Source organism: Bidens hawaiensis, unplaced genomic scaffold, assembly GCF_021521415.1.
Source record: "Bidens hawaiensis isolate Kalapana, Puna unplaced genomic scaffold, B.hawaiensis_p1.1 tig00042300_1, whole genome shotgun sequence".
Classification (NCBI taxonomy): domain Eukaryota; kingdom Viridiplantae; phylum Streptophyta; class Magnoliopsida; order Asterales; family Asteraceae; genus Bidens; species Bidens hawaiensis.
The window spans coordinates 103112-116029 of NW_027497490.1; the positions used below are offsets into that span (position 1 = coordinate 103112).

Consider the following 12918-nt stretch of genomic DNA (forward strand, 5'->3'; position numbering starts at 1 on the left):
TAGGACATGGGAGGAGAAGCCTGAAGTCTCCACTCAAACAACTAAAAAGAAGATGAGCTCTTTATAAGCAAAATGAATAATATTGGCGTATACGATCAACATTACATAAATATTGAGGGAGAAAAAAATCAAGATTCTTACCACTGAAAGTACAAGCTAAAACCTTTTGCAATTTCGGGATTCTCAATTGTCAATTGAGTTAACAAAAAGAATTAGAAAACATACCAGACGTCTCTCTTATTATTAGATAAGTACATACACATGCTTTTCTTAATCATATGAAATAATTAACCTGAATGCACTGCTAAGGGTGCTTATCAATTCCCTTTATCATGATCATTTTCTTCAGAAAGAGAATTGGGGCTCATACTCAAGTTAAAAGGTCTGATCATCCCTTGGTTTAATGTGTATAGAGGTGAAGCAAATGGGATATGTGAACTTGAAGAAGAGGAACTCAACAGCTCGAAGTTCAGTTGCTTTGGGTCAAACTGATATCTCGAGTTAGGGTCATGAGTTGGTGGCGGGTACATGAGAAGTTGAGACCCTGGCACACTAATGTTGAAGCTACGACTTGTGTCTTCTTGTTGAGGAGATAGCATTGATCCATAGCTTCCGCATTGCGATAAGGATAGATGTGAAGGATTCAAATTGAGGAAAGAACTATTTGAAACAACATTGTTGAACATAATTGGTACGGATGAAGATTGATCACTTGATTGAACAACGAAATGGTATTTTTCCTTAGATTTATTTGGATTACAATAATCCTCCCAATTGACACCACTAGTATGCGTTCTAACCCCTTCAAGAGTTTCGGATTGAGAAGCAACACTGATCATAGATTGAAGATCCTGAGCGAAACTAGCGGGCATTTGGAGAGGGGGGAGTTTATCAATTTCATGTTTCGCGGCATCGAGCAACCAATCAACAACTTTACTTGGTTGATCAAGCCCAAGACGGAACTGAAGATCATACAATTGAATAGCAGTGGGTACAGATAGCCTCACTCGTCTATCTCTCAATCCTCTCACCGTCCAAACTTTACTATGCCGATCTTTCCCACCAAAAGCTCTCGAAACCCGAACAATTCTCGGGTCTTTCAGCTTTGTCCATGAAGATGTGGTCAAGTTAGGTTTAGAACTATTCTTACCACCATTCGTGCGTTCTTTCTTTGGTGTAAGATCCAGTTCTCTAAAACTTGAATTATTTAATTCGCGCATTGCAACATCTATTGGAGTGAATTAAAATCGTAGGGATTTCGGCTCTAACCCATAAGAAAACGCTATAGCCTCAAAAAATAAGAGATCTGTTCCAAGTAAAACAAGCTTGATCAATTACACTTAATAATTATCAAAAGATCAATCAGTTCTCTACACAAACACACATGCAGTAAGAAACTTTTAGCTATAGAAAGGCCGAAGGCGTTCCGATTAGTTAAATTAGCTAAAATCTTAAGGAGTTAAGCTCATAAACACACAAACAGCAAAAGAAATTACCTACAAAAACATTCGATCAGGTCAGCTAAAATATACTATATTTAATTCATATCACACAAATTCCAGATCTTACAAAACGTAGGTCATCAAACACACACTCAGACAAAAGAAGATTAACCGAAAGCACATAAAATTTGCTAAAACTGAATCATAAGCTCACCAGCTGACAGATTTCAGGTACGTTAAACAAAAGATGAACAGAAATTCGAAGCAAAAAGCTCTCCAAATTCACTTGTCATTTCTTAAACTTTTGAGAGAAAGAGGGTTGGTTGAGATGAAGCTTAGCTCGCATGGCGAAAAGAAGCTAAAGTATAGTACAAGTAAAGATATAAAGCAAAGGCTGAAAGGGTGCCACGGTGGCCGGCGAGGAACACTAGGGACAACACCTTATCAGATGAAGGAACATCAATGGCTGATGATGATATTAGGGCTAAATCACATGGTCATGTAAGCTAGGGTTTGTGTAGTAAAAAGCATACTAATGATTGGGGACCATTCTTCACTTATTGAAAAGCAGTACGGGGGTATCCCTTTATCGGAAGTTACGAATATTCAAACCATTATGACTTTTATGTATGTTTTTACGTATGAGAATGATATTAGAGGGGAAGGAACAAATAGATGGTAAGTTTTATGAGTTTCAAACCACAAATAAATCCATAGTCACTCATGTGGGTAGAATCTTTGCCATGAAGAATATATATACTACATATAAAGGTCATCAACTCTTCATCAGTTTATTCATTCAAATCTTTCATTATTTTTATTCATCACTCAAATCTTCACCATTTTTATTTACTCAAATCTTCAATGACTAATTTCTCAAACTGTAGGTCCCGTGGCGGGTGGATCTAACAACGTTCTTGGATCAACCTAACTTAGTGCTAGCGGAAATCACACTAAGCAACCTAAGAGGTCTCGGATCTTGAGATGTTATTTTCGGGTAGAGAGAGAGAGAGATATGTGTGAGTTAGATAATTTTGGCAAAGGTTTTCTATTAATGAACAACCCCATCTCTCATGGCATGCTACCTATTTATAGGGAAGCATGCATGAGAAGTAAAGCCCAAAACATATAATTACAATACAAAAGACTAAAACAAAATGGGACTAACAATCTTCCTCTAGTCTTTAGTATTGGAACCTGTCGGTGTCGTAATCCAGCCAGCCGTCCTCGGGTAGTGGAAGTTCAACAACTCTTTTAACAAACTTGTTGAAAGCTTCAACTATCCGGTCTGTGTTTTGACGACCGATGTCCTCGACGGTTCCCGGGGTGAATTGTAGAGCTTCTTGATGTCTTCTATGTGCAGCCCCATTAGCTCGTGCTCATCAAATACACGAATCTCAAGCAGATCTTTGCAGCGTATGACGGCCTCTCCTGTCGTGTTGTCGAATTCCCAGCCAATGAAGTCTCGGAGGATGTTAGGAATAAAGGGCTCACCATGGTAGATGATATGATAGTTCTTTGGTGCCCTGTATCTCCACTTTGTTCATGGCTCTCCGGTGGCCGGGTCTATCTCCCTTGGGTTCTTGTACTTCCGACCCTTATTCGGCTTAAAATCTTTGTAGTCGACCCTCGATTGACGATGAAGATAATCCGGAATCCAACTTTCCAACGTACTCCCAACCGCACCATGGCCTAGAGCTTTTCGAAGATAATTAATGTCAAGCTCTGGTAACGACTTCAGCTCATGGTGGTTGAGATAAATCAGATCACCACTATATCGTCTGATGGCCCAACACGCATTCTCCTTATTGTATTTTGCATAGACAATCAGCGAATCATCGTGGTAGGGTAGATGAGCTCACGTGCGCGTGCACGACTTGAAACAATATGATTCTTTCTCTTCTTCTTTGGTGGTTCCTGTGTCAAGTCGTTAGTTGGATTGGAGACGGGATCAGCGGTAGGTGTCTCCGAAGCTTGAACTTGAGTAGGAGGAGTGTCTGGATTAGGTGAGTAGTTGATGTAGTCATCTTCAACCCCTTCCTCTGTATTCTGTTCAATAAGTTGCTCCAAGTTCTTTTCCGCTTCAATAAAGTCATCCATAACACCTGCAAAGTCATCAGGAAATAAATCTTTATACATATCAGTAATCTCTGTGTCATGTTGCCTGACTTTGCCGGCCGAGTCGTGATCAGCAGGGTCTTGAACTTCATATTGAGCGTGTGGAGGTGTTTGAGTGTTAACTCCACCTCCACCTCCTACTGATCCGGCTCCTCCATCTCCTCCATTCCCACCATCATCATCACCATCGTCATCCTCATCATAGCTATCATGAACGTCATCATCGTCATCATCTTCTTCATCATCATTATCCTCATTCTCTTCTTCGTCATCACCATCATCATTGGCTTGGTCTTGAGGTTGTGCTTGTTGTTCAGGACCCAAGCTTGTACTGACTCCGCTAGCGGTTTGGCCACCCTGTTGTACCACACGACCAACAGTTGCCTCACATTCAGATGCCACAAATCTAACTCCTCGCAGGGCTACACTCGGACCTGCGGTAGGCTGCGAACCACCTAAGAAGTCTCACCAGACCTTCTCCAACTTCTGAAAACTGTATCAAGTCGATCCTCCAGACTGTGAAAGTCATCTTCATGAATACCCATAAGGTCTGAGGCCGCTTGATATTTGCTCACCAACTATTCGTTTGTCTTCAGTTGGAGCTCATTAAGACGATCATGTTCCTTGATATTTTCCTGAACAGCCTCCATTTCGGCTCTGAGTGTATCGAGGGAAGCGGATGAAGCGAGCTGATTTTCTAAGTTTGTGACTCTGGAGTTTGTAGCTTCATTCTCAACATCCCATCTTCGAGTGGCATCCTCAATCTTCTTTTTGAGAGTAGTTCTGAGAGCACTTGCACTTGGAAGGCTTTTCTCAAGAGTAGCCAGTCTGTCAGCAAGCCTGGAATGATCTGCTCGTAGATTGGCATTTTGAGATGCTTCGCTGTTCAGTAGCAGTTGTTGATTCTGGACTCTGGTGTGAAGCGTGTTAATCAACAATCTTTGGTTTTCCAATTGAGCCTCATTCACCGCTTTCACTTCCTCTAGAACCTGAACCCTCTCCTTCAACTCCGCCTTCTCCTTCTCATCTGCAACCTCCTTTACTTTCAAATCCTTGATAAAACGAAGAAGGCCTATCTCCGTTCTGCCCTTTTTGCGTTGGATTCCTCCAGTGCGACGATCCTATCGAGGATAGGATCGGCGTATACTGGAGGTGTCGACGATTTCCCTTGGGCAATGGGTTTGGGTGAAATGATAGTGGATGGTGATGTGAAGGACAATATGGGTGGTGAGGTTATTTGCAAAGGTAAGGTGATGGGTTGGGTAAGGATTGGTGAAGTTTTAGTGGTGGGTGGTGTTGGTAGTGTCACAGGTGGTGTTATGGTTTGGGTTGGGGAAGTTATAACGGTTTGGCTCCATAAGCTGGTTGTTTGGATAGGTGAGCTAAAGACGGATGATGTGAACATTGAGGTGGTTGGTTGGGTAGGTGGTGTTGTGATTTGGGAAGGTTCGGGTTTCGTTTGGGTTGGTTGTTTGATTGGAGTTGTAGGTTGGTCTTGAGGTGGTGAGGGTGGTATTTGGGGTAGGAAGGTAGATATTGGTTGGGCTATTGGAGTGGGTTCAGGTGAGGATTCAGGTGAGTCATGGAGTAAGGTTTTGGTTTTCTTGGATTTGGCTTTCTTTCTGGTCTTTGGCTTCATATAGGTAGGGATTTGGATTTTGGTTACGTCTAATGCTTTGAGGGCTTTGGCTAAGGCTTCTCTGGTGATCTTGGGTTGGTTAGATGGTTTGTCTCTTGAGGGAATCTTGACAAGAAACTTGGATGACTTCCGGGAGTCCCCAAGTTTCCTCAGACGCTTTAAAGGCGGCTGGTCTTCTTCTTCCTCCTCTAATTCAACAATCTTGCTCTTCTCAGTCTCCTTCCTCTTTAAATCGTGTTGGCCTTTGTGCGGTCCTCAAGAGGCTCATCAGATTAATCTTGTGCTGCCTCGACCTCTGTCTCAACATCCTCTTCACTTTCAACAGACGCCTCATCCCCAGCAGGCTCTGTTTACTCAAACAAACCAAACTTAGGACCCGGCCTAGATCCCTCATACTGATGTCCCCTCCCTTTGGTGCTCAACAACACACCAAAAATTGACGTCTTGATTTCATTCACATGATATGGCTCGGGAAGAGATTATTGTCTTTTGCCTTCTTTGACCCCGGTCTTGGAACATCTGGGATCAAATCATCCAGGAGCATCTGTACGAATCTTGGGTACATAAGCCATGTGGCTCCACTCCTGATGTTCCCCAACATGCACAGGAATATTCTTCGAGAGTAATTGAACTTCTCTCGAGTCGTTAATGCGAACATGATCCTGACCTACTCAATACTCATTCTATCAAATCCTCCATGAATATCCGCAAAGCAATGAGTGACTATGTGGAATAGAAATCTCCAGTATGGTGGGAGATGTTTCTTCTCAAGGCTCTTCCACTCCGTGTCATATCCCATCTGAGTAACAAGATCAACGAGCTTCTGCTTATCTCCCTTCTCATATGTATAATATGGCTCGTCAGCAATCTTCAACACTTGTCTAATGTCTGCTTCAGTAATCGTTAACTCCTTTCTTGCAACCTTTGTTGTGAATGATAGGGAATCATCAGCAATTTTGGCAAATGCCCAGAAATCCAAAACCCACTTGTAGTAAATAGCTGGATCAGCAGATATAACATGTGCAAGGGGTGATTGCTTAAGTCCCTTGACCATAGATGTTGATGTGTGACTAATAACCCTATAATAATGACCCTCACAACTAAGTTTTAATATTAAAACGAAAATCCTAAAACCACACACAACCGGCAAGTGTACCGATCGCAAGTAGTATAGACCTAGGAAGTCCGAGTATCGAACACGTGGACACGTAAGACGCTAACGATTACTAACCCTAGACAAGACCTCCCTTAGAATAATATTTAATTGATTTTTGATTTCTTTTAACTTAACTGAACTAACCTAACTGACTGACAAAACTTACCAAAAATAGAAAACTTAACGGAAAACTAATTGTGTTAACTTAGGTTGGAGAAAAACGTCTACCTAGGTCTGAATCAAATTTTAGGCCTAACAAGCTAATGGATTGAATGACTTCAAGACACCGGTCCCTAAAGATGACACGACTAAGGATCGCTCGGGCTCACTGGATCACCTCTCGGTCTCACTCAACAAGCCTAAACCACTCAAAATCGCCTAAAACGACCAAACCGGGAAACAATTGCTAACGTGTTCTAATGCTAGATCACCTCTCGGTCTCACCAACACTCGACCCTAATGGCAATGAATACTACACAACCAAGGATGGAGGAACAATTCAACTTAAACTAAAATAGATCAACTAGTCACTCAAAACACCTAAACCTGACAAGAAACGAACTCGCTCTCGCGCAATCCTTATTCTAGCATGTAAAGGCAATGAGATGACCCTAACTTCCTATCACCTCTCGGTCTCAAAGAAGGTGCCTAACTGCTGTACTTTAACCAAATAATCATGCAACAAAACCCTATGGTTGTTCCTACCGCAAACAAACCCTAAACACCAAGTCTAGAATCAAACAATGCACCGATCAATTAATACAAAACTAATCAATCAACACACGGGGTTTATGCAATAAATTAACCAATATTTCCAGCCCTTAAACACAACCTATTTCATGTCTAAATCAAACTTTACAATAGCAATTCAAGTCCATCAATCAAACAATCCATAAAACCTATCAAAACCTAACAATTAACATCATTCCTAGGTAGAACTAACAAGATTAGCCGAGAATCATAATTGGACAGCAGCTAGCATTCAATAAAAACATAACTCATACCAATAATCATAATAATCATCCAACAATCAATTCTACTCATAAACAATTCAATCTCTTAAGCAATTGCAAAACAATTCAACAATTAAGCAAGAAACTAAAATTGTATGAACAATGAAAAAGATGTAAGGATATGAGATGTTCCGGGGCTGCTCTCGGCTGTAAAAACTGATGGTGAATGATCCGAGACTTGGTTCTTGTGTCTTCTTCCTTCCCTAGCCGTCACACGATCAAACTCTAAGCCGGAAAAACTTTTTTCCTTTGCTTCTTCCTGTTGCCTGCTGCGATCGCAACCTCCCTCCCACTTAGGATTTTTTTTTCTTTTTTATGTTATGTTATAATATGAGGCTTGGGCTTTTCCATGATGTAAAGGACCGGGCCTTGAGTTTTTACTTGAAAACGTATGCGTAAAAGGCTCGTAAACTACTCCAAAAGCTCGATTTCTCTCTTCCTTTCACCCAAAACCTACAATATGAATAAAATTATGTAAAACCTATCTAAAACGAGTTAAGACATATAAAATATAATATAATACGTAGATAAAACGTGCGAAAAATACGAGTGTTTTACAACACATCAGATGTGAACGCTTTGTCCTTTCTAGACTTTGGAAGCTCAAGAGCACAAAATTGATTATCTCTGAAATTAATACCACAAGATCATGAGAATCATCATTAGATAAAAGCATAAACGAGATAAGTTTTATACATATGCCTTAAGTATTTACATATTACCTAACTTAGTTAATTTTACAATAAATTAATTATTTACATTTTAGATTTAATAAGTTAATAGGTTAATTTTAGTTTATTTATAGGTTCCTGATTCTAATATGTACAAAGTTCAAGTCCAAAACAGTCTGTGAATCCAAACAGTTCAATAGTTCAATATAGTCCAACGGATATTAGTCTGAAAAAAAAATGCTAAGTAAGACTTTTTCGCATGGACTTATTTCGCTTCGCATGGACCCAAGCGAAGCGAAACAGAGACTTCATTTCGCTTCGCATGAACCCAAGCGAAGCGAAACAGATTTGTTTCACTTCGCATGATCCCAAGCGAAGCGAAACAGAGACTTCATTTTGCTTCGCATGAAACCAAGCAAAGCGAAACAGATTTGTTTCACTTCGCATGATCCCAAGCGAAGCGAAACAGAGACTTCATTTTGCTTCGCATGAACCCAAGCGAAGCAAAACAGAAATCCCATTCGCTTCGCATAAGACCAAGCGAAGCGAAGCAGTGACTTTATTTCGCTTCACATGAACCCAAGCGAAGTGAAAAAGCTTTTTCATGCGAAAAAGTTTCACTTTGTCCTTTTTGATCTTTTGTTCATTTCGTGTGTGTCGCCTAGACCCGAATTGGGTTTCTGGAAAGTTTGAACCTGAAACACTTTGGTTTACTTGGTCAATTGAACCCATGAACAAACCCTATAACTACAAACTGTACAAAATCAAATCTAAAACTAATAAATAATGATGATAAACATAAATCTAAGGTCCTAAGAACATGTTAAGACCATGAGAACACCAAAAATCATGAGATCTGTCTTAGATCTAGCCGACGGTTCATAAGAACCGCCGTCTTGATCCAAGAGAACCCAGAAACACAGATGAAAGGATGAATTGAGATGTTCATGATGTTATATCGAAGGAGCATGATCTGGTTTCAAAGGCATAATTGATAATGAGGGTCGGATCGTTGAAGAATTTGAAAAGTTAAGGGTTTAAAGGTTTGGAGATGAGAGAGAAGAGAGAGAGTGAAAAGTAAAAGTGTTTGGTGAATAGTGAAAGATATTTTAGATTTCCCTCTTATATAGGGTCAACCTATCTCGCTATAAGGTCAAAACATCGCCAGTATTCACCGAAAATACACTCTCAGACCTCGGTCTTAAAAAGATTTTACATTTTCAAACCCGAAGAACATTTACTCACCGAATCCAAACACTTGTTTAATTTTTATAGTTTTCTTTTGTCGGTCCGTTACTATTAAACTTTGCACTAACGATCTCTTAACATAAGCATAAATATAAAATAATAATAAAAATAAAAATAAAAATGAAAATGAGAATAAAATAAAAATAAAATAAAAATAAAATTAAAAATTAAAATTAAAACTTAAAATATTTAAATGTACAAGTACTTAAAAATTTTAGAAAACAAAAACAAAAACAAAATAAACAAAAACTTTAGATGAAGATAATATTAAATTAATTTATATAGTTCTTTTCTTTATTTAATTTACAAAGAACGATCTTGAAATGGAATCATATTGATTTGCAAAGCCCTAGATCACGTCTCCATTTTGAAGTTATTGTGACACAAATTTATCATCGACTGTAGATATTGTCCACCTTTTTAACTTAACAAGTGTTTTGATGTTAAAGTGATACATTTGAAGTTCAATTAGGCACGATGCTTATGTGGTCCCCACTTAATCAGACATGTTACTGATTCCATCATATCTCGGGTTTACTTTGTGTTAACATATCACCTCAACTTGACTTAAACCTTTCTTAGTTGATCAAAGTACTCTTATTAACATACTTGACTTATTGTACACTATACACATGACACTTTGTGCTTTGCACACTTGACTCGATCTAGAAAGATTAAAATAAAGCAGAAGTTTAGGCCATAACAATCAGGTCGGAAAATACCATATTATCGCGCAGAGAAAGTACAAGGCTTGAACAAAAGAAAGAAAATAAAACAAAGTAGAAGACTCAGGGCCTTAACAATCAGATCTTGTATGACTACAAATGTAGAAAGTCCAAGGCTTGAGTCGAAAATAAATGAAGAAATAAAGCAGAAGTTAAAATTCCTAGGACTGACTCTTTTTATTTTGTTTTTCTCACTGTTTTTATTTTCTTTTTCTTGCTTTTCTTGACGTTTTACTTGACTCTTTTCTTGACTCAATGAAAATTAAAATTGACACTGACTTTCATAAGACCACTGTGATCAGGTAAAGAGAGGCTTGGGTATGACATGTGTAATTACATTTCATCCTTCATTAATATGACTTAAATGGAATCAAGCAACCGCTTCTTAAACGTGTAGCCACTAGCAACGATAGTAGTTTAAGTTTATATTACCCAACACTTACTTGTTTGTCAAGCCTATCTACACATCAATGAATGACTTTTTAGCCTTTTGTTCTATTCTTTTGACTTGCTAGGATCAATACATACCAATGTACTATCACTTTCCACATGGTTGGATCAAGTTCTTAATTGAAAAAATTTAAAACTGGCCGACTCCCTTCTATGAAAGAGCTCCTTCTAAACGGGACAAAATTTTTAGAGTTTTCTTAAGATTTTCTTAAATAGGAGTAAAGATGAAATTAATATTATATATAAAAATTAAAATCTTTTTGTTAAGTCAAATGACTTGATTTTTGTTTTACTAAGAGTAAATTTAAAATCTTTTTGGTGAGTTAAAGTTTACTCATTTTCTCCCTCTAAAATTGTGACATATTTGAAAAATATTTACAATTTTAAAAACAAAGATAAATTTTACTCAAAAGAAATCATGCCCAATGACTCAACGAGAAACAAAAATCAGGCACGACTAAAAGCTTTAGTAAAGAGATTTGCAAAGTTATAGTCAGTATGAACCCTTTTTATGTCGACGAGCTTGCGATCATGACAATCACGAATAAAGTGTATTCGGATGTCAATGTGCTTAGTCTTTGAGTGCTGGACCAGGTTTTTAACAATAGCAACGGCCGCCTCATTATCACATTTGATTGTGGATCCATAGAAATTCAAATCGTAATCCAGCAGCTGATGCTGGATCCATATCACTTGAGAGAAGCAGCTGGATGCGGCAATGTACTTGGCTTCTACTGTGGAGGTGGACACGGTGACTTATTTCTTGCACTGCCATGAGATCAACCGATCTCCCAGGAATTGACATCCACCAGATGTTGACTTTCTGTCCAAGTTGCATCCCCCCATAATCACTGTTGGTGTAAGCATAAAGTTCCAAGGGTGACTCCTTTGGATACCAAAGACCCAAACGTGGTCTACCCATCAAGTATCTAAAAATATGCTTGACAGCCGTCATGTGGGATTCTCTCGGGTCAGACTGATATCTGGCACACTGATAAACATGGAACATAATGTCCGGTCTGCTTGTAGTGAGATACATCAGGGAACCAATCATTGATCTGTTAAGATGTTGATCGACTGGTTTTCCCGATGGATCAGGAGCGAGAACAGGTGGCATAGCGATTGGAGTCATGAAAGATGCTGAGTCCTTGAAACCAAATTTCTGAACAATGTCGTGAACGTACTTTTCTTGGTGAATCAAAGTCCCGTCCTTCTTTTGCTCAACTTGTAAGCCCAGGAAGAAAGTCATCTCCCCTAAGGAACTCATTTCAAATCGCTGATGCATAACCTCAGAGAACTCCTTGCACAGATTCTCATTCGTGGACCCGAAAATGTTGTCATCAACATAAACTTGCACCAGAATCAGATCACCCTTGACCTTCTTGACAAAGAGAGTTTAATCAACGATTCCTCTCTTGTATCCATTCTTCACTAAATGATCGGCCAGTGTGGCATACCATGCACGAGGTGCTTGGTGAAGACCATAAAGTGCTTTGTCAAGTCAGTATACGTGATCAGGATGATTTGGATTTTCAAAACCTGGAGGTTGACTGACGTAGATCTCTTCTTTTACTTTCCCGTACAAGAAAGCAGTCTTCACATCCATTTGATACACTTTGAAGTTCATGTACGAGGCGTATGCCAGAAAGATACGAATTGCTTATAATCTGGCTACCGGTGTATAGACTTCATCATAATCAAGACCTTCACGTAGCCAAAAACCTTGCACAACAAGCCGGGCTTTATTTCTAATGATCACCCCTTGTCATCTTTCTTATTTCGGAATACCCACTTCGTTCCAATCGGTTTCTTATTTTCTGGTTTCTTCACTAGTCTCCTAACATTCAGCTTCTTGAACTGTAACAGCTCTTCTTACATGGCTTCAACCCAGGAGTTCTCTTTCAGTGCAACCTTGTAGTCCTTGGGTCTTGATAACAACGATACACATGTTGATTGATATACGATTAAGCTGGAATACGTTATGGAGAGGACAATTTGACAGAGTAACGAGAGAGAATGATCACTGAACTGAAAACTTATACTTCTTTAATAAGTTACAACATATATAAAGGGGATGACCACATTCGTTAACTTAACAGTTAACCGAATGTGTCATTCGTTACATTAATCATACGAATGAACTCCTCATTCGTTAATACTTTAACCTATAACGAATAGCTCTCATTCGTTATCTCATTCGTTAATCTGGGTTAACGAATGAGCTTACAATTAGACGAATGTGTTACATTCGTTACAGGGTAACGAATGTAACATTACATTAGAGCGAATGGCTCATTTAGCCATATTTACATTAAGACCCCTATACTTTATACTAAATACATTAATGCCCTGATAAAGACTGAGACGTACAAAACGTGTATCAACAAACTCCCCCTCGTCTCTAGCTCTTTATCATACTTTAGCGTTGAAACATCTTTGTCTTCCAATCAACGCAG

The 12918-nt window shown here is 39.0% G+C and overlaps 1 protein-coding gene across 1 annotated transcript; it reads right to left on the minus strand.

Annotated features, from left to right (window-relative positions):
* Positions 1-315: 315 nt before the first annotated feature.
* LOC143593544 (uncharacterized) lies at positions 316-1220 on the minus strand. The gene has a single exon (XM_077073148.1). The coding sequence runs from the start codon at positions 1218-1220 to the stop codon at positions 318-320; it is 903 nt and encodes a 300-aa protein (XP_076929263.1). The 3' UTR covers positions 316-317.
* Positions 1221-12918: the final 11698 nt, after the last annotated feature.

Excerpts from the sequence above, each read along its gene's own strand:
- LOC143593544 (XM_077073148.1), bottom strand. The coding sequence starts at position 1,220 with ATGCGCGAATTAAATAATTCAAGTTTTAGAGAACTGGATCTTACACCA.